Below are 22,407 nucleotides of genomic sequence, written 5' to 3' on the forward strand. Positions count from 1 at the left end.
GAAATCAAAGTAAAAGACATTTTGTCCATCTGCTCTAGGTTTTCGCCACCTCTGCCTGTGGCATTGCAAATTGAAAAGTCAAGTTTTGGGATAACCCTACTGACCCACTTAGCTTTTGCCTGCAGGGGGCTGTAACATGACAGCTGGACTCAATATTGCTTCCCTCTCTCCCTCTCACATCCATGAGCCCTTCCTCCCTCCTCTCCACCTGCCCTCTTCCTTTCTGTACTTAGCAGACTATTAAGTCCTGGTCACAGAATTTTGCTGCACACCCACAGGTTAGTCAGTCCATGCATGACTAAACTCAAAATTATGGTTGAAGCTCCTGACTCTTACCTTGAAGCTGCTTGGTAAAACAGTAAACATCAAACAGCTCATCAGGGGACCTATTGCCGTAGTTACGGACTCCAGGTGACTCCTCGCGATCTCCATAGCAACCAGGCCGAGGCGACTGAATGGGATACCTGCAGAGAGAGCCAAGAGACAGGGACAGAGACGGTGAGAGGAGAAGAGAGAGGGAGATCAATATAGCCTGGTCATGGAAAAGGCTGCCACAGACAAACCTGGCTCCCCGGGGATGAGTCTGTGTTCACACACATGCAAAATAACATGAAAACGAGGCTACACTTTTATCATCTCCTCCCTTGAATACAATGAGTTTAAGCATATCGTCTTCTCAGAGATTACCAAAATATACTTCCAAAAGAATAAACACATAAACACCCCCCCTGGGACTGGCTGAAAAGCCACAGTGAGGTGCATACATGTCTCAACAACCTCAGGAAACGATTGGAAAGCACTTCAATAGATACAGTATCTCATTTCTTTGAATTATTCTGCCCTTAGCGCGAGTTTCACTGAATAATTACCCAACCATTTTACATTTAATCGTATTGAAATATGTTTAATTCTCTGGCAATGTAAGAATGCCAGTGATGCTAGAGCTTTAGAGAGAGAGAGTGAAAGAGAGGGAGGGATGTAGAGGTTGGAGGAGAGGTTAAAAGAATCAGGAATTCCTTCAGTGGCTTGGCGTGCCTGTGGGGCTGAGAAAACAGCGATATATATTCAGGCTCTAACTGTGCAATTATTCCTCAAGAACATTCATTCCAGCAGCATCAGGGCACAGGCAAAGAGGCTGATTAAAAGATTATGTTGGGCATACAGGGACTTCTAGGAAGTACGAGGAAAAGACACACACACATACAGTCAACATGGCTGCACGTAAGCATTAAACTTGTAGTGCTCCTCTTACAGAGAAACCTGTTTTCATCAGAGCATAACAAGAGAACTTGTAGTGTCTCTGGCCTCAGTCTCTTTCTTTCTGCTCGGTGGCTGATGGAGCGACAGCTGATGTCTGTATTTTTTCCACAGTATTAATTGGACACTTTCCTTCTGGCTGATGTGCAGTTGGAGCCTCCTGGATCTAGACCAATTAGATAGCTCCCGAGTGAAAACAACAGGAGCATAAGACGCAAGGAGAGAATGAAATAGGGAAGGAAGCTGTGCCGCGGGAAAGTTGTGAAGAACTGTCGGGAGGACAACAGTCAGTCTCCTCTGCTGCTGGAGCAACAGCGAATTGAAATTAAAATGTAGATATGGAAAGCACTGTTGAGAGATGGACTCTGACTGGTAATGTTAAGAGGGAGTTAATGGAAGGCGGCAAGCTGAAGCACTAGCAGCAGCCTGAGTGACAGCTCAGAGGGCGCACATGCAGTTAACTACGTTTCTAGTGTGCAAATAAGCAATTAGATCCAATTATGTTACACACTTTTTGTGTTTACAGAAACTACAAAAAGATCAGATTGACTGTCACGCTACCATGCTTATACACAGTTCATCAAGATTGCTGTTTTTAGACATATTTTTAGTGGCAGAGTGCATTTATTTTTGTTACAATGTCTGATCGTGTTGCAAATTATCAAGAGATTTTAAAATAGCAACCTGGTTCAACAAAGATGAGCTGTCAGACCATGACACATTCATCTCAAGACTGTTTATTATAAATATTATTCATTAATATTATTATATTTAGCCCGGGACATTCAGACACAATTGTGATATATGCAGAAAATTATGTCTATGGATAAAGTAGACGTCAAAAATACTGCTCTGCATTTAGACGTCATATATTGTTCTTGTTTCAGTCAATGAGACACCAGAAAGCATCTTACAGCATCTGACAAATGAAGAATAACTATTCAAATATAAAATAATGGATGACACATGACAGAAACTTTATGCATCGGTGAGAACTGCAGATATTACACAGAGTACTTTTTATCATTCAAAGAAGTGCTTATAACTGTGTTTATGATTCCCTTTACACATATGTTGCCATGCCAACTCTAACCAGGGGGGCTAATTCTTCTTCATGGTTTGTTTCCTTGTGCATACATACTACTTTTTTGAAATGCAATCCTTGATGATGCCCCCTACTTTTTGAACCACCTGCTGTGCATCTACCCAGATTTGAAAGCCTCACCGGACAGTCTGGTCGGACAGCCAGCCAGCATCACAGTTGTCATAGCCATCAGCGAAGGTAGCCTGCAGCTGGCCTGGCGTTGCGATGACTGCTGAATTCTCCACACACACCCTCTTGGCGTCAGCAAAGGACAGGGCGTAGCGGTCATGAGGGGCCCGGTAGTGAAATACCACACCTGGAGGAGAGAGATAGAATATGTGATTACAAGTAGAGAGGATGCTCCAGAAACCAAGTGCATGAGTTAAGGACCTGCAAACTTTGGGTTACAGAAATATTTATGAACTGCAACCCTGAGCCATTAAAACATGAACATGTACACGTTCACAGACAGATAAAAGACAAAGCCCTCTAGACATTCTCATCATGTACTGACATTGTTTCATCTGTGCAGGAGGAAACAACAGCATTCAGGTTCAGCAACCTGTGTTATGTGAATCTCATTTGCATCAGAGAGTCAGTTGGCTTATCATTGGAGAGAAGAGATGTTGCCCTTGGATACAGTGTATGACAGACAGTGGTGATGTTTATTTTACAGCTTTAACAGTACACACACAATGTCATCCTGCCATATTCCGCCTGCCTCCGCGCTCATGATGGAAAGACAAAGAAAGCAGACATAAACACAGAGATACTCTCTATTCAAGGAGATGCATGTACTGAAGCACGGCGACAGAAAGAGAAGGTGAGCGGTAGACAGGAATACAAACAATTGAGGTTAAAAAAATTGGAAGAAACCAAAAAAAAAAAAAAAACCTGGAAAAAGAGTGACACACAATTCCCTGAACTGTGAAAAAGGAGCATTATATATATTGCACTTAAATGGGAATGGAATACTTTCAGAAGTGTCCATCTAACATTCCCTCACCTCCCACCCCTGCCTGCCATTGACACAGTGCTGTTTCCCTGGGGTGCATCCAGTGACATAAGAGCCAGTGGGCGTCTGGCCACTAACACGGCTCCTTTATCTTCGCTGGCTTTGTCTGGGAGAGTGACAGAGATTCCTGTGAGATGGAGGTCTGTGTAGCAATTTGAGCATTAGCACTCCGGGCTATGGACGCAGAAAGCAAGCAGGGTGTTGTGTGTTTGTGTGACGGACACACACACACACACACACACACACACTATTCTTATTCTCATAGAAATGTGGAGCAGAAATCCTCTCTGCTTTGTTCCCTCTCTCTTCTCCTAATTTCTCAGTTTCCATCCTGACTCCTTTGCGGCTGTGGGATCTTGTCCAGACAGGGATGCTAGCTTGCTGGCTCGTACGTACACTAGAGAGACAATAGGGTTTCCTCTCAGTGTGGGAAACCCAGTCGGATTCCACAGGAGGGTCAAATACCCAGTACTTCATCCGTCTATTTTTACCCTCTGCATCTTCACACATCCCCATAGAGTCTCTAGGGAGAAGAACAGGAAGGCACCATTTATGACTATATGGTGCACTCATTGTAGCACTGTTCGGCAGTCTGTGTCCCTTGGCTCTTGGCATTATTGTTTATTTCTTACTACACTACACTATATTAGAATATATACAGTTAAATTTCATGAATTTGTTTAAACACACAGAGGCATAGCATTAAAATATATGAGTAATAGAGCGACATTCTAGGAAAATAAGCTTGTTTGCGTTCTTTCTGAGAGCTAGACTACAAGGTCGATACCACTCTTATGTATGTGAAATACACTTAGCTTAGACTATAGACTGGAAATGGGGAAACAGCTAGCCTTGGTTCTATCCAAAGGTCACGAAACTCACTAAGCACCATGTTATATTTCTTTTGTTTAAACTGTACAAAAAAGCGTAAACATCACGAGGCGTGGTTTTAGAGGTGCTGGTAGGTGAATTTTGGAGTTTAGAGTTTAGACAGACGCAAGTTTGCTTATTCACACTACTTCCAGTCGTTATGCCAACCTAACATTGCTAAGCTAACAATCTGTAACCGCAGCAGTAGCTTTATAATTACTGAAATGAGAATGGTATTCATCTTTTCATGCAACTATAAGCAAGAAAGCCAATTAGCAGAAACTTTCTTTAAACAGTCTTTTCAAAGAATTGTTTTCCATCCTTCCAGCAGAAACTTGTAGAGCACTGAAGCTATTTGCGAGTCTTGTAGTGTTCCAGCTTTAAGTATGTATCTATATAGAACCATGCTACATCCCAGAGGTTGCATAAACAATTACAGTAGCTTTGCCGTGCCCAGTGCTGATATATACTATCTATTGTCTCACACCAGTTAATGGTGTGCAACCATATCTCACTACAGACAATGGCTGACACACACAATCAATGGTGCTGTGTTCTGATTGGTGAGACATCCAACTGACCAGTCAATATGTGCCAAGAGAAAAAAAGACAAAACAAAAGAGCGAGTAAGAGCAGGCGGCACGGGAGAAATTAAAAAACAGATGGCAGAAGAGGAAGGGCATCTCACCGGGGCTTAGACACACACAAATGAGTCTATGAGCAGTGTGGATTAATATGATATTGATATAGCTGAGCAGTATCAATACCTGCTAATTAATACGTTAAGCACTCAGTAGAATTAGTGTGAAGACGGCTGTGGTCTGCCATGTAGCGTGACTGCCAATTAAGACTAAGCCCTGGAGATGGCTACTCCTCGCCGGCTACGTAATTGGTTTCTCTCTGAAGGAGTGATTTTCATAGTGTGTTAATCGATTGTCCAAGAGGGGGAGGATGAAGGGTCTCCCAAGCGTAGTGACAGGGGTCTTGCTTACGAAATGTAAAGTGCTTTTAGGGAGAAAGATGAGGTGCTCCGCTTGCTTGAAAAAACCAGATAACATTCTTGTCGAAATCATAAAGAGAAAGTGGCCCGTACCAGTGTGCACACACAACTGTCCCTACAGGCATGCTTCTATATATTCACATATGAGCTATATGCAGGCAACGGAGTGCAGGCTATCTGTGTTACTCTCAATGGCAGACGATGTAACCATTGTAGTGTGCAGTGTCTGCGTAAAAGAGAAAGGCTACTGGGCTTTTAGAGCTGATGTTCACAACATTTGCATGGATTTGTGGCAAGCTGCAGCATAGTGGCTAATGCACTGTGTGATTCCCTGTGGTCATAATAATAATAGCTTATTCTTAAAAATAGTGAATGACCTGGAAAGAATCTGATGATAGCTCTGCAGCTAAAATACTCTGACACAGTAATTATGGTTCTACTACAGTGAACCACCTCCAGGTAGTCTGGTAATTCCACAAATATGGGTGTCCTCGATACAGAAAATGCAGTAAATGGGTTGCCCATTTAGTCAAACCACCAAGAGCCATACAAAGCTCTCAGAGTAACACTATTTGATAATAGCGCACACTGCTGGATTCCTACCTTATTGGTTTCATTAGGCTTTCAGTGCATGAACAGCACCTGAGTGGCACCAGGTCAGTGCTGTTTAATGTGTTCTAGTTACCTCACCTTTTCCCCATCATCATACATTCTACACAGGCGGTAAACAGCACTGGCTGTAATGGCTGTATTAGCCTGACATGGAAAACAGGTCATTATTATTCATAGTGGCAGACCTTGAGAGCAAATGGGGAGCTGTACACAACCAAATAGTGGAGTGTTAATTTGCTCAGACAATAAATTGTATAGATAAAAACACACGTAACGCCTAGAATGACATAGATAGTAGTTGATTACTATCACTGTAATTATGATTACAAGGGTACAGTCTGCTTGCTCTCTTTTTCTCTCCCTATTCTAATAATGGCTTGAGGGTGTGAGTGTCCAGTATTAACATTCCTGAACACATCACAGCTCATAGCTGTCAGATTAAAACAAAACACAACTATGGCAAGGTTATAACTTTGATATACTTTAAATTAATGATGGCAACAATGTTAAATTTGCACTACCTAAGCACTTTGGTCAATGTTTGTTGTTTTTAAAATGTGGTCTATCTAAATTGACTTGACTTGAATAAAGTCTTAACATATCTTCATCATATCCCTGAGCTATTATTTTCAAAGGCTTGGCGAGCAACAGCTACCTCACCAAGTATTATTTAAATTATCCATTACTCAATTAACAGGCAGAAATTTGTGATTCTTGTTTAAACCTCTAAAATATTGATGGAATTTGTAGATTGGTTTTGTTTGTAACAATATTTCTTCTGTTACATGGTCACAGCTATGTTAGTTTATTTTGAAATTCACCTCTTCCCTGTCAGTGAAGTTTAAGCTCCTTCAGTTACATAATTATTTGATGCTAATTACTGTTCCTGAACTTTAATACTTAAGAAAATCTTTAATTACTTGTTGGCTTGATTGATGTTGGGTTATCTCAATCAATAACCTAGAAGACACTAGATTCATTAGCTTTCAAATTACTTAATAATACTAAACAACAACTCCTGGAAACTTAGCAAGCATATTAGCTTGCAGTAGCTAGCTACCGAGCAACTGATGGTAGCATGTTTCCGTAAAATGTGAACCAGTATATATCTTCAGGTTCTTGAGACAAATACATTTTATTACATTGGGTGAAATGTTTTGATCAATTTCTGTGTTTATACACAATACAAGCTTACAACAAGGTTTGCTTCAGCATGAAATTTCCCACCCCACGTGTGAGCTAAATTCAAAATAGCTGCCTTATGGGAAAAAAAGTCTACATGTTAATCACCTGTGACCTCCAGGGGAACTGTGTCCTGCTCGTCATTGATGCCCACCACAACCTCACAGCGGTACAGACCAGAGTCACTGGAACGAAGCCCGGTCAGCGCAAGACTGGCATTGTAGCGGTTGATGTTGTAGCCAGGCAGCGTTACGCGACCCTGGAAGGCCTTCTTCACCTGAGAGAGGAGGGGAGGCAAGGGAGAAAAAAGGAATGATGAAAATGAATGAGGGAAATGACTAATGCGCCACTGAGCCAGAGACAGTTTTCCAAAAACTTGACACCAAACATTTCACAGGTTTTGTTCTAATCCTTATCCGTACCTTGACCACATTGTCTTTGGCCACCAGAACCGACTGTTCCTTCTGCAGGCCATCTGAGCCTCTTTGGCCCCAGACCTTGGTCCACTTAATCCTCGGGGGCTCATGGGATGAACTGGCACTGGGGCGGAGGGTGAAAAGGCAGGGGAGAAGAACGGTTTTGGACAGCTCCTCACTTATGGTCTGATGGGTCACTTTCCGCATATTCACCACAGTGTCTGCATTGGTTACGCCTGAGGAGAGGAGAGGAGAGGAGAGGGAGGAGAGGAGAGGAGAGGAGAGGATAATCAAATCTGTCTTGTAAATGAAGCCACAGGACGTTATTTCTCATTACATTGAAAAGACGTTTGTTAATTGCTTCTTGTAAAAGGGTTAGGGTAAATAAATAAATAAATAAACAATAGGTAATAGATCTATTAAATAATATATCTTCCAGGTTCTTTTGTTCCATCAGATTCTCCTGGTTGTGGAGTAAAAGGGAAAGACAGGGGGCCAGTGTGACTGTGATTATTGGTCATTGATCCAGCAGACCATTACTGTGGTACCTGAACAGTGGGAAGGAGGGCCACATTTAGGAGGGAAGACATCAAAAGTCCTTTCAAATGCCATTCATCAAAGCTGGATATGCATTATGGGATCAATACCAACCACCTCTTTGCAGCTTAAAGCACCACCAACACCACAAAGAATTACTTTCATCGAAACAACTGATGACTGGGAAAGGGTATCATTATGGGATATTCGGAGTGTGGTGCGTTCAAGTTCCAGTGGAAAATTAATTTTCCAAATTAATTTTTAAATTAATTTTCCACTGGTAGAGTCATATGATACTTTATTATTATACTTTAATCCTGTGTCACCTTGCCTTAAAATACAGGGGTGGTTCATTTACATTGCAGAGGCAAAAACATGAATTCCAATCTTCCAAAACAGCAATACAAACTATCATCTCTGTGCTCTATCAGTTTATGTTGATCCAGTATGCAATGTGTGTGAATGAGGTTTACCTGTGAAGCCTTAACCCTCATCTGACTCTTTTCTAGCTCCCTTCCCTTCCAGTCTCTGTTCCCATTTTTGTTACTACTGTGAACACTGGCAAAAATGAGTCACTATATCTCATCTAATTTGCCCCAAAGCCCAGCATCAGTGCATTCATTCTCAATACACTTGCCACTTTTTAGCGATGCTAATGTCAGTGTCAGTTGCTATGTTAGGACTGTATCAACCATGTGCAGAAAATGAGCAAAGCAGGAAAGTGAGCAAAAAAAGCACTGGTGGGTGGAACAGACGCTGGGGTTGAATGTAGGAGAAATGAGCCTATTGATTTCTTTTCATTTGTGTCAGTTTCCACTGCACACTTTCTGTGTGTCCTGCTCCACTCCTGTTTGATTGGATGTATGTTAAAACTCTACACGCTACAGGAGTGGCCCCTCCTGTCTGTAATTTAACGGCAGATTGGTGGAACAATGTTTTTCCAGCGTGTTGCTCTGTCATCTTTCTCTCCATCTCCCGACATTCTCTTCTCCCTCCTCCTCTCCCACAATATGACCACCGGCCAGCTTTCAGGTGAGCATGTTTTTGTATTGTCTTCAGCCAAAATATAAAGATACACTTGATATGTTTGTTTTATTTTCAGGATTAGATTTTTCCCCTCAACCACGTCATGATTCAGATTCAACTTTGAATCACTTGCCTCGTCTTTGACTGCCATTTTTCAGGGCTGTATGGGCTGTGTGTGTGTGTGTGTGTGTGTGTGTGGGTGCGCACCCTGGAATGCACTTACACGTGAAAACACCTCATCTTTCACTTGCTTTTCGTGGACCACAGAACCCACACCCTCCACACACACACGCACACGCACACATGCACGCACACAGCTTTGAAGCTATCGTTTTTCATTCCTTACAGGGATGGTTAATGTGCCTTTGAACAGACGCATGAATAGCTGTCATTGCTCATTCCTGCAGCCGTTATGCTGTTGCTGTTGCTCGAGCTAAGAGGCTGAGTGCCTCTTCCCTGATAGCTTAACATCAACCCTCCCATCACATTTTCCCCACCCCTCAGACGCATAAACACACACAAATACCCACTTCTGCACCTCTCCCACTGACATCATCTTAGACAAGCGCTACTTGTCTAACTCCCTCACCGACTGATCAGTGTTGCTTCGCATGGCTGCATCAAACGGGATTTGTGCTCTGAAATGGCCTCTCGTTTCGCACTCGAGAGTTCAGCCCGTTGAGTGAGGTGACCTGTGAAACAAAATGCATGAGGCTTTCAAAGGCAGAGGGATAAGAGGAGAAGAGAGGGGAGGTGACTGAGGAATAAACAAGCAAAGCAATGTGAGTAGCTAACTGCCAGTTATTTTTCCCACATATAGGGAAAAATTATCTTTGAGGAAAAGTTTTTGGGAAATATGTTTATTCCCTATCTGCTAGAGGAGAAGATTGATACCATTCTCATACCTGTCCAGTAACAATAAGGCAATATTCAGCAGCTGATTGGTTTAGCTTAGCACAAAGGCTGAAAACATCCACCTACCAGCAAATCGGTGATACTTAAAATATTTAAGAAATACACAATCTCTTTCTTGCTGAGGTGCTATCATTTCTGTCTGTTAGAAACTAAAGCAGGAGATTGTTGTTTTAGTTATCTTAGGTTAGCATAAAGAATGGAAGCAGGAGGAATAAGCTAGCTTGGGTGTGTCTCATTTCTAAATGTAGAGAAGCTCTAAAACCACAGCTTGCCATGTGTGTTAATTAGTTAACTTAAGAAGTGTTGGTAGGGGGATTTTGTTACAGTTTGGGTCAGGCAAGCTGTTTCACCCTGATTTCAGTCTTTGTGCTGAGCTAAGCTAACCAGCTGCTGACTGAGTCTTTATTCTTCTAATCTCTTATTTATCCCACAGACATGAGAGTGGTGTTGTTCTTTTCACTTACTCTAAGCAAGAAAGAAAATCAACATATTTTTCCAAAATGTCATCTTTATCTTTAAGTTCATCACAGACTAAAGTATATGCTAACAGCGAATCATTATTTGTATTAGTATCATATTATTTATCATTTTTCTAGTGGCGTAGGTGCAGTTTTCTCTAATACACATATATCTCACTGGATCCAAATGATTCATTTTGTTAACCAAAACACTCCAAATACATCAGTGTTTGCAGGTTAAAAGGACATTTTTGTGAGTTATTCAACATTGTTCACCATAAAATGGTCTCTCTGAATACAGTTTGTGGTCTTCAAGGCCAGCATAGCAATGCGCTCTGTGATGGGAGTGGGTGTAGAGGAAACCTGATTCACTCTTGAATTTGGTTTACTTGATAACACTTTTTTTTCTCACACTGATGGAGGGGAAAAACAGACGCTTTGGAAAAAATGAACAAGCACAATTGACTCCTGCATAACATGGTGCAGGAGTGCGAATGGTGGAAGGAGGCAAGCGCGGGGAAACACATAAACAAATAATGGAAGTGGAAAAAGCTGGAGGTATGTGTAACGGTGAAATTGGAGTGATACGATGTGGAAAAGGAGTCAAGAGGATGTGATGGAAAAAGTAAAAAAACAAGAAAAACGTACTGTTGTGTTTCAGTCGGAGGTGTGCGTTAAGACTGACATGAGGACACAGTTGTGCCCACACACACATACACACAAACTCACAAACGCATCTTTCACAAGAGGCTATCAGACTCCACTCCCTGCTGTCACTCTCTTTGTTTTATCCCCCTCCAGGATGTAACACTCATCTTTGTTTACCACACACTCACGCGTGTGTGTCTCAATGAGTAGAGTGCCGTCCTAGAAGACAATCAAACTGCAATTTCTCAAACAACTTGCCCTGAGCTCGCTAGGAACAAAAACAGGCAAAAATTTATTCTTTAGCTTAGAGGCATCAATAATATTTAATCTGCTTGCCAGTTTCTAGCCAGGTTCCACCTGGGTGAGCACCATTTAGGTAACATTTCACTACTTATGTTGCCAATAGCAAAACAGTGCAACAAATGAAGCCAACGAAGCTTCACAATCTCAATCTCATTCACTTCACCTCCCCATTTCACTCTTTCTGTCCACTTTATTTTGACAAATGTTTATCTTTGTTTCCTGGCTGCTGCTGCTGCTGCTGCAATTTACACAACTACATCACATGAAATCTATTGTACATTCCCTTTTTGAGAAGCCTGATTTACATTATGAAGGAGACAGGTAAAAAAAACCAAAACAAAAACAAAAAAAAACCCATCACTCTCTTCCATCATGATAATGAATGTAAACTAGTGAGAGCCCCCAATGCCAATGCTCTATCAAATCTGCATTTAGATAGAAATGTTATCACAAGCACAACCCTCACAAGACTGCCGTTTGTTTGGATATGTATCTGTGTTTCATTTTGCTCTTTGTAATCCTCTTCTAAACAAGGCTCACCCGGATGTGAAGTGATAAAAAGGAGAGGGAATACTGAAGCTGAATGTCGATACAGCAAGAAAGTGCAAGAAGGTCCTGAAAAAGAGCATATGTGCTGAGAAAAACTCCCCTATTGGAAAACATCAGATTGTAAAGTCCAACCGAGTGCAGTGGACTTTGTTAAATGTTAACAGGCCGAATCTTTTATTGACCTCGTCCCATGTCTTTGTCTGTCAGTATGAGTGTTGAGAAGGGCACAGTGTGAGAGGACACGCGCTCCAGCTCCTCCTGGAAGTTGCACTTCCAGCAGCTTGCAGATAGAGCTCAGATTTTCTTATTTTCTTTCTGCTGGTTCACAGTGGCATCTACGTGATCATCACCGTTGGCTCATCTGTCTTTGCTTTAGAGGTGCACTCGAATTATTAAACACAGTCGGAGAGCCTTTATGTGGCGGGCACAGAGCTGCACACAGACACAGGGTGGGCGGTAATGGCATTTTCACCGTAATAGGAACACAATTGGGAACATCATTCCTTGTTCTCTCCCTTTCTTTCTTATTCTTTCTATCTCTCTTTTTTTCCGAGGTGCCTACAATAGCTTTTCCAATGATAAAGGCCGCTTTGTCTTCAATTTGCCCACATCAAACCCGCCAGCCTGCCAGTCAGGAGCTAGCGAGACTGATCGAGTGCATCCTCTTCTGTCGTCGGCGCTTCACTCCTGCTGCCTGTGTGTCAGCTGATTATGTGTTTGTGTAAGTGTGTGTATGTTTGCGCACAAGTGTGTTTAGGTCATAAATCATGACAGATGAGCTGTCTGACAGAGGCTTGCCGCTATCAGTTGATCACTGTGTTAAGAAATGACAGTTGATACAACACAACTGGACTGCAGCAGGCTCAGGTCAAACTGTTTTTTGTAATTCTCAGAGTTGGTTTTAATCTGGAACATGATGGATGTAGTTAGATTCATACCAGTAATCGTTTTAACAGGCCTGTAATTTCACAATAACCTGATAGAAAGTTTCCTAGGAAGAAGTATGTCATTTTGTGGAGAAAAAAAGAGGCAATGTTCTGAGACAGATATTTTATTTCATATTTAGCTCTTTGAATTATGTCATGCACTTTCCAGAGATAATTCTGTGAAAGTGAATATCAATTCTGCATTAATTTTACAGGAAAATATACTCTCCGTGTATTTGATTGCTTTTATTGTTGCATGTTCAGCTGTCCTGCTGTGCACCGAGTAAAATACTCTAGGTTATACTAGCAATTAATTAGAGGCGAGACAAAACTCTTGATTCCATTTTCCTAATAATTAGTATCAGTGGAAGTAGTGCTTGGATATACTTAACTGTGCATAAATACTCTGTTACAAGTAAAACGTCCTTCTAAATTTTACTTCAATAAAAGTGTAAGGATAAGTATTATCCACAAAAAATACTTTAAGTATAAAAAGAAAGTAGTATTCATTATGCAGAATCACCCTTTTTGGATCATTATTATTAATGCATGAACATGTAACAAGTATTTTGATGTCGCAGCTAGTAGAGGTGGAGCCTATTCAATCCACTTTGTATACTGTTTAATCGATAAAAATATCAATTTAATCAACTGACAATATATTTTAAATGTAAAATCTCGCAAAGTAGCTAGTACCTACAGCCATCAAATAAATGTAGTGGAGTAAAAGCTACAATATTTCCCTCTGAACTGTGGTGGACTTAGAGCATAAAGTAGCATAAAATGGGAACAGGACATGCTTCCCAGGAACCTTACATTGAATTTACGGTTACATTGTGTATCAGGTTCTGTCTAAATTAGTTCACCTTTCAGCAACGATGAAATGAACTCCTGTTGAAATATTATAAACACAGGATAAAAAGTAAAAAATAGTTAAGTGAAACATTTTAGAATGAGTAGGAAGAAACTGAATCATTTTTATCTTCTCATATGAATAAAACATCACAAGGACAGCAGCTGTGGGTTGTGGGTTTATTTTTGTGCGAGTGGAAGGTCTGACAAAACCGCTTGCTGTCTTTATTATTTTGTAATGGGATTTGGTGAAATCCATCCTTTTAACAAGACCTTGAGTGACACACAAAGACAAATGGAGAAAACAACATGAAAACATGAGTGGTGGCTGCTCTTAAATGATGATATGTTATCGTTCAGGAGGAGAGAGAGAAAAGATGCTGAAGCTGAGACTGCCCCAACCAAGCCCAAAAGTGATAACCATGGCAACAGAGGCGCCACAGATGGAAAAAGGGGGAATGAGCTTCTGATCAGGGCAGGAAGCACGCACGCACGCACACACACACACAAACACACACACACATTTAACTATGTGCTTTGGGGGTGGCCTCTTCAAAGAACAGATCTAAGGCTATGTACTGTTTAATGTAAATTGAATGAGGGGGGGGACTGGTTTCCTCCTTCTTTTTCCACTGTGTTTGATCATTGGTCTGTGTTTCACTGCAGTGCAGATGCCCTTCTCCTACAGGAAGTACACACACTCTCAAATATGCAAAGATGCACGCAAATAAAGACGCAGAGTTATACACACGCAGATGTACACAGGTCATACCAAGACACTCCTTACTAAAGTTTCCTCTGTGTGTGTGTGTGTGTGTGTGTCCGTGAACACCCATGTTGCCAGCCTATGCGCAGCATGTCTGTCGGGCAGACAGATGTCTTGCTGACATTCTCTCGCATGAGATCTTCTCCCCAAAAACATCCCTCCACCTCCCACCTGCCTCCCTCTTCCTTCCTTCAGCGTACTCCTCCTCTTCTCACCCCCCCCCCACGATGTTTTCTATTGCGCTGTACTTCTCCTCTACATTCCTCTCCGTCGCTTCTTGTCTTTCTCTCGCACGCTCTTGTGTCCATCCTCCCTGACTCCACTATTAATAAGTCTCCTCCTCATCGATCCGGCGGTACATCCCCTAAATTTTTATCACACTCTCCATTATTCTCACTTTCCCAGTGCAGATAATATCAATGGAAACTATTATGAAAAATATTCCTTGACACATTTTTTACAACAAAAACAAGACATAAATCAAAAGAAAACCAAACAAAGCAATAAAGTGAGAAATGAACAAATACACTAATTACGTTGATGCAGTCTTACTGTAATGCATCAGGCACATTTCATGTTATGTCTATGCCTCTAGTGTTAGCTGATATTACCAGTTCTCAGAAGGAAAAAAGTAAGACAATTATGGAATGCATCGATGTTCATCATTAACATTAACATTATAAAGGGCTTCGAATGTCGATGTAACGTTGCTTTCAGTTATATTTCATGTTTATAGGCCATTGGTACGAATGACTGCAGCATTAATAACAATCTTCCCTTAGACGTTCGACAAATAAATATTACTGCGTTAATGTTTTCGGACACCTGGTTGCTGAACAGAGAAATCTAGCCTTCAAATGATCGTACATGTGAATAAGAGCACCAGGCAGTAAGTGACCCTGAGTTTGGGAATGACAACTGTATTTACTGAGAAGAGTCAATCTCTTGTGTTACAATGAAGCGGACAAGCAAAGTGCCCATGTCTGTCTGAATCATTACAGTCAAGGCATACCACTAACTTTGCAACAGGTGAGAACAGCATTTGCAACTGTGGAAAATATACACAAAGATGGCACCTGTGTTCAGACAGAAAGAGTATAAGTTGCATAAATTTGACTTTGGTCGGCCCAAACAGCCACTTTAATGCATCACCTGTTCAGAAGTGAGCCATAAGCCATCAACAGACACACCGATCGTGTCTGTGGGAGTGTGTCTCTTTTTTTAATTTATTTTTTTATTATTTTTTTAAAAATCGACTCAGCCTCTGATCTCTGAACCCACCAGATACTCCAATTCTCTTTTCCCTTTGTACCCCTATGAAGCCAATTCATAAAGCCCCAGGATACAGTATTTGCAAATTTTTTGAAGCATTTTTAACTCGCATGGTTTGGCATGCAAGTTAAATCAATTTGGGGTGAATTTGCATCTAATCATGTCTTTCAATTAACTTTGTGTGCAATTGCACCGCCCCTACAATTCGCTTCGCATTCTGTCTGTACACATAATTACAGTGAAGACCCAGTGAATGTGGCGCAAGGCAACGCAAAGTTTGCCCCTGTTCATTTTCTATTTGACTAGTGATGCGAAAACAAGGATTTGAAAGTTAAAATTTTTTTTTTTTTTATGTAATGCAAATGAGGGACACATTTCGCCGGGAGGCTCCTCATTGATTTGTCAAGAAAAGGAAATAAGTGATGCAGCACTGCGGGACAGGAAATTCACCTGAAGTCATTAACTGCAGTGGACGAATGTCTGTGAAGGATACAATTATAACTGAAGTCTCTGGGATCCTCAAGGGTTTTCAGTGGACTTTGTGCCAGGCAGCAAAGTGTTTCCTGGCACAAAGTCACATACAGAATGCTCTCTTTAGACTAAAACTAAATCAAAATAAAGTGCCAAAATTAACACTGGCACTTTACCTCTAACACCCCCACCCCCCTTGTTACTCTGTTTCCCATCCTCTCATTTGCTGCACAGGTGTATTTTTGCAGATTAACAATTCCCCAATCACTTACTGTACACTCTAATCATCTTTCAAACCTTTTCTGCCCTAGACTGCCTCCTCTTGTCTCCTCCTCCTCTCCTGGCGACAAATATTAACCATCTCACTGCAGCTCTCTTCCTGTCTGAGCTGACTCCCAACCAGGCCATGTCAGGCTTCACAGGGACTCCCCGGAGGTTGCTGCCGTGACTAATTCTGCACCTTCTGAAGCATAATGATATATTTATCTCTTGTGGCATGCAGCCAACATTTTAAATTCATAACCGCACACAGAAGTGCTTGTAGAAACGTGCAGGCACGCTCACGCAAACATCAACACATACACACACGTGCAAAATGCTCTCCCCTAACCTGCCCCCCCCCCCACATCCCACCCTCTTTCCAATCTCTGGGCTGTCAAGCAAAGTGTCATGAGGTGAGCTTTAGTGCCAACCCTCCCTGTAGTCCTCTACCTCCCATTGACAATTTCCAGAGTCACTCAGCTGTAAAAAAAAAAAAAAAAAAAAAAAAAAAAAAATTGTGCAAAATGCAGGAAGGGGGAGAAAGACAGAATCAGTTAGATGGTAATGCCCTCAAAAACTACACTCCAGAGCAGAGGCAGGGAGTGTGTATTTGCATGACATATACACTCTGTTAGTGTGTTACCAGGCTCCTTGGAGATGCTCTATCTGTGTGTGTGTGTGTGTGTGTGTGTGTGTGTGTGTGTGTGTGTGTGCGCTCGCTGCTCTGCGAGTTGGCTGCATAAACTACCTGGCAGATGTAACCTGAGGGTTTCCACACAAACGTATACCCACACAGAGAAAAGACCGAGCAGTTGGCTGCATTTTCATCATCTCTGACTGAGAATCTGAGCCCTGAGTCACTGAAAGGCTCTGGTGCCAAGTCCGTAGATTTTTTTTTTTTTTTACCTCCACAGAAGGCAGAAACAATACAATACAGAGAGGAGCAGACGGTCGGGGAGGCCACCGAGAGCAACGAGGGGGCGTGCGGTCTGTCCTACATACGCACAAACACATGCAGCTACACACAGATACACAGCAAGGGAGAACAAGGAGAGTACAGAGAGGGCAAAGACGGACTCAGGGATGTGAATGTTTGTGTTGCGTGCTCTTCCCTGCACAGCTCTATGGAATAGGATGAAAAAAAACTGCCAAAAACACAGATAGGTAGAACTGTAGAGCAACCAGACCAGATGTACAGATAAACAAATGACTCCGAGTTACACACAAGTTCCTGTCTAAGTAACTGTATGACAGTGAGGCTTTTTTCTCACTTTACCCCATCTCCCTCTCTCCGTCACCCTGTCCTTCTCTCAGCAAAAGCAAGGGTTTAAAAAGTCAGTAAAAACGATATGCCAACAAATGCAAAATGTTGAATCTCTCTCCATAGTTTGGATAACTTGCTGACATATAATGAGAGGATTAAGATCCTAAACTCCAGCTTTTCAGCCAAATCAAAGTGAATTTTAATGAGCTCTGCAAATATATATTAGAAATAAATATCTCGAAGATTTAACAAAATATCAAAACTGTTTCCATCTCTCAAAAAATGGCTGAGAGGATGAATGTGAGCTTCGGAGATCTCAGCTTTGTTTTTTTTCTTCACGTCATCTTTTCGCCTCTTCTTAGAAGTGCTGTTGGGGTAATTATGAGCAGATGAAACGAGAGGAGTAAGTGGGCTGCTAGCTAAGTAGTGAAGGATTGTCAAGTGTTCCAGATATACACACTGTTACGGAAAGAAATGGGCAGACTGACAGAGAGAATGTCAGTGTGACCAAGTCTAATATGTGAGGGAAGGTGCTCTTGATTCCCACGACACAACAGACCGCCACTGCCAGTTACTAATCACATATTGTGACCATTCATTTGTGGATTTGTTTAAGTGAGTCATTCATTTTGGTCATTCATGGTCATTCCATCAGGAATGCCTCTGTTTACTACAGTTGGTTAGAGTGGGTTATAATAGTGGTATAGTAGTTACAAAACATGGGTCTAAAAGTCCTAAAATCTCTTCTCAGTGAGCTTCTTACTATGAGTGATGTGCGCCAACATGAAGACACAATTTTCTGCCAAAGTAACGACATGGTTGATGCACTTAAGAGATTCTCTGTGTTTGTGTTTTTTCTCCCGTTAGCTCACTGGTTTGAAGTGAGAAAAGCGAAGAGAAAAACACAAACACCGGGATTTTCTCAAAGGTTTTCACACTGGTTTGTTCTCCCATGTACCAATTAGAGTTCAGCAACATTGGAATTTGTTTATTAAATTTGATTGTCTTATTTAATCGTGAATTTTTTATGTAGATCTGCAACTATTCAGGTGATTGATTCGATAAACTGACCAGCAGAAAATTAATCGGCAGCTATTTAGTTAGGAATTATTTAAAAGGTTCTCTAATGTGAGCGCTTGCTGCTTTTCTTTGTCTTACATTATAATAAAGTCATTCATTTCTTTAGTTTTGGACTGTCGGTCAGACAAAACATTTTTCGTTATTTTCTGATCTTTATAGACTCAACGGTTAATTGATTAACTGATGATAAACGGTCTGCAGATTCATCGATAATAAAAAAATTGTTAGTTGCAACTCTATATATTCAAGAAAAATACCAGGTTTTCAGGGCCTTCAAGGTACAGACAAACATACAACAAACTGATACCTGAGACTGGAATTATTCTGAACAAATGAAGCAGTTTTTCTTACTTCGAGCGCTCGCTGCACAGAGGACAGTGATTGCTTGCTGTATGGCTTTGTGGGCTTAACTTAGCTTTGATTCAAAGGACATGGTTGATTACTTTTATCACGTTAGTCTGCCTCTCATCCAGTCCCTCTGCCCTCCCTTTGTGCTGTACAACCAGGGTTTCAGGATATTATATTCGAATTTAAATACAGATCTTTATTTAATTTTTACTACTATGACTCATGTGGCAGAGTGACTGCACATAGGATGCGCTTTTATATCAGAGGTAGTTGCTAGAAATGTTTGGTCGAACTATCCTGAGTTATGTACAGTACGCTGTAGGTCAGGTGACGGGGACTGCCTCCAGTTTAATGAGGACTCACCACAGCATGCAGTCTGAAGCAGAAGGAGGGCCAGCAGGGGCTGCAGTCCACACACAGGCAGTACGCCCTGCATCCTGCTGCACCTGGAGACAGAGATGAAGAGAGAGGGAGGGAGTGTGAGTACACAAAGGAAACTGAAATCAACTCATTGCCCTTGTGAAGTTTTTCTAATACACACTGTACACTTAGATGAGTCACTGGTGGTAATTCCTTTTCGTGGGATATTTTTTTCCCTTTTTCTCAGATAGAGGGTTGTCATTTCATTCTTCACTTTAATTTACTGTTTCATAATGTGGGTGTGATGAAGTCCTCTGAAGCCCTTTCAGACTGTGATTAAGGGCTTTTAAGAGCTATACAAATAAACCTGACATGATGTGACCATTGTGTTTAATCTTTTTCAAGTACAAGAAAGAAATATGGTATTATCTTTTCACTTCACAATACTTCACAGACAACTATTGTCCCTAATGAAATATAAAGAGCTTCGTTTAACTATTGTCCTTACCAGTTTATTTCTATTCAGGTTCGCAGGGCAGTAAAACCTACTCCAGCATGCACAGGGGAGAAGGCAGAAGAAAAACCAAACTGACTGTGTTAGAATGGCAACTTTCCCAGGCTGTTTTATAGACGCAGATGCTCTCTTTATACTCATGCTCTCCAAAACCACCTGGCTTGAAATCTATGCTAACATAGAGCCAATAGTGCTAAACGCTGAGCCACCAACCTCAAAGTTATCCAAGTGATGAAATAAGTTTAAATAACCTTGAAGTGCTGTCATTGTAAGGATTCAGGTGCTGCCAACAATATAGGAGATGAAATCTACAGCTTGTTTATCTTCTAAATAAAAGTGTTTTTGTTGATATGTGATGGGGGATTAACAGAGAATACTAACTCTGGTGTGTGCAGAAAAACAACACTGCACAACAGGAAGAGATACTGTTGCAGTTCAGCAACACGAACAGCCAGATAACAGCACTCGAGCCAAATCTAACATGATGGACCTCCGGGTTCCCTTGTTGCACGCGGCATGCTGAAAACCCAGCCGAGCAGAAAAATATCAAAGCAACATCAATGCAGTCACATTAAGCACTAAGAGCCAGGTTGGCTTTAGCCATCTACTGTATGGTATGTCCGGATAGGTTTATTTAGATTCTTTTTTCGTTGTAATTGGGGAATTTTGTTGTAGTTTTGCACATACTGACTTCACTTAAATTTTTCAGGGGAAGTGATGTGAAAAAATACACCCTGAAGTGACTATCTCAGTGTATATTGTGAGACTGAAATGTTTTCCTCGACAAAATGTCTTCACAACCTTTCAGTTTTATCTGTAGCTGTGCTTCCAGCAGCCCAGAGCAAGAAAGGAAACAAGAAATGGAAACAAGGTTGAATTCATTTCCTAACACTTGCGCGTGTGCACTAAATCTGTGCATTTATTTTTGTATATTTGACTATTATCCACACTAATATGTGTGTGTGTCACAAGAGCCTGAGGACAGAGACCAAATGAGGTAGGTCGGCCCCTGCTGTGGGCCCTTAGAACCCCCGAGTGAAAATCATGAATGTGGCATCTCTGGAGACGTGGCGGGCTGAGCGGGGCCTGAGGGCAGGTGAGTAGTTTGAGGGGGAGGAAGAGGATTTGGCGGCTGGTAGTGGAGATGCTGGACAAAGATAGCCAGTGTCAGTTACAGCAGCGCTGGTCACTCTGAGTCAATCTCAAAAGGTGCAGCCAAGGACAAAAATACTGACCTCATACCAAATACCTCTGCTGAGCCACAGCGGAAAGGAAGCTGATTAAAAGGTCTCTGTGTGTTTGGTGTAGATTCACAGATAAAAACCACATAAATTCACATATCATTTAAAAATTTTCTGATTTTAAAATCAGCTATTTTACAGGTGGTAAATGACCCTTTAAGGGTGACCATACTGTCTGTAATTAAATAACTGCAGTCTTCACTCTGCAAAGGAGCAATTTTGGCCAAACTGGTGTCAACTGAACTGTTTTACCTATCTTCTCACAAGTAATTGAAGGCTGCCAACTGCCACTTAACTCTAACATTATTTTGACAAATGCTAATGAAGACATTCCTCAAGAAAAAAAAGAAAAAAAAAAACATAGTAAAAGTCTTCAAAATGATTTTCATGGTACCACAATCAAAGTCTATATTCGGGATATTTTGCTCATTTACCAAAAATACTTAATTTGTAAAAACCTTGTAGCTGAAGCATTTTTAATGTGCTGCTTGTGGTTGGTCACAAAAAGGGAATAAACATGACTATTTGACAACAGAACTGGGCCTCTGACAAATTATTCACACAGTCAAATTCAACAGGGACAGCCCTATTTAATTAGGAGATGCAGAACAGACTTGATATCACACTAGAAAGTAAAATCTGGTTTATTAAAAATGAAGCTAAATGACAGCTTGGGCGTTGTATTGCAACTTTCATAAATTACCAATTAAAATTGTGCAGACAAAAAGTCTACTGGACTGCTGCTTTGGCTTTTTCTTATTATACAGTCTTCAGCCTCACCAGCATGAAAAGCTTCTTTAAGTGAAATACTGAGTCACAGTTTGATTTTGTGTTCGAATCTGCATTTTCTTCCCTTTCACAGTTTTATAACTGGTTCATAACCCTTCTCCTCTTTTTTAGTCTTCAGTTCATCAATAGCAGGTACAATAGCAGGTACTCATGTGCTCTCAGGGTCAGAGCTATGTTTACTGTGAACATGCTATTATGTACTCCCTTTATACATTCTCCACCCATCATCTCTCTAGCACTTAATCTGCATCTCTTTTCTTTCCCCACTGAGTGCTTTCTCTTGCCTCCTCTTCCATTTTACATTAAGGCATTTTCTGTAGCTCGCACAAATACACAGAATTAAAAGTTCAACAGTTGAATTACCCTTTCTTCCTTTTTTTTTTCAGTGCCT

At 41.2% G+C, this 22,407-nt stretch overlaps 1 protein-coding gene across 1 annotated transcript in view; it reads right to left on the reverse strand.

The window, feature by feature from the left end:
* The window catches only part of ncanb (neurocan b), a gene marked incomplete at its 3' end in the record, with an annotated part of 86,558 nt that overhangs the window by 32,457 nt on the left and 31,694 nt on the right, over positions 1 to 22,407 (reverse strand). Inside the window, exons 2-6 of the mRNA XM_087173444.1 lie at positions 19,476 to 19,558; positions 7,443 to 7,672; positions 7,129 to 7,297; positions 2,483 to 2,657; positions 337 to 464 (exon numbers count right to left, since the gene is read on the reverse strand). Coding sequence (XP_087029570.1) covers positions 337 to 464; positions 2,483 to 2,657; positions 7,129 to 7,297; positions 7,443 to 7,672; positions 19,476 to 19,548 — 775 coding nt within the window. The remainder of the gene's footprint in view (positions 1 to 336; positions 465 to 2,482; positions 2,658 to 7,128; positions 7,298 to 7,442; positions 7,673 to 19,475; positions 19,559 to 22,407) is intronic.

This window comes from Seriola lalandi, unplaced genomic scaffold (genome assembly GCF_002814215.2).
Source record: "Seriola lalandi dorsalis isolate HSWRI2012SDOR001 ecotype SW California unplaced genomic scaffold, Sedor1 jcf7180002054224, whole genome shotgun sequence".
Lineage (NCBI taxonomy): Eukaryota > Metazoa > Chordata > Actinopteri > Carangiformes > Carangidae > Seriola > Seriola lalandi.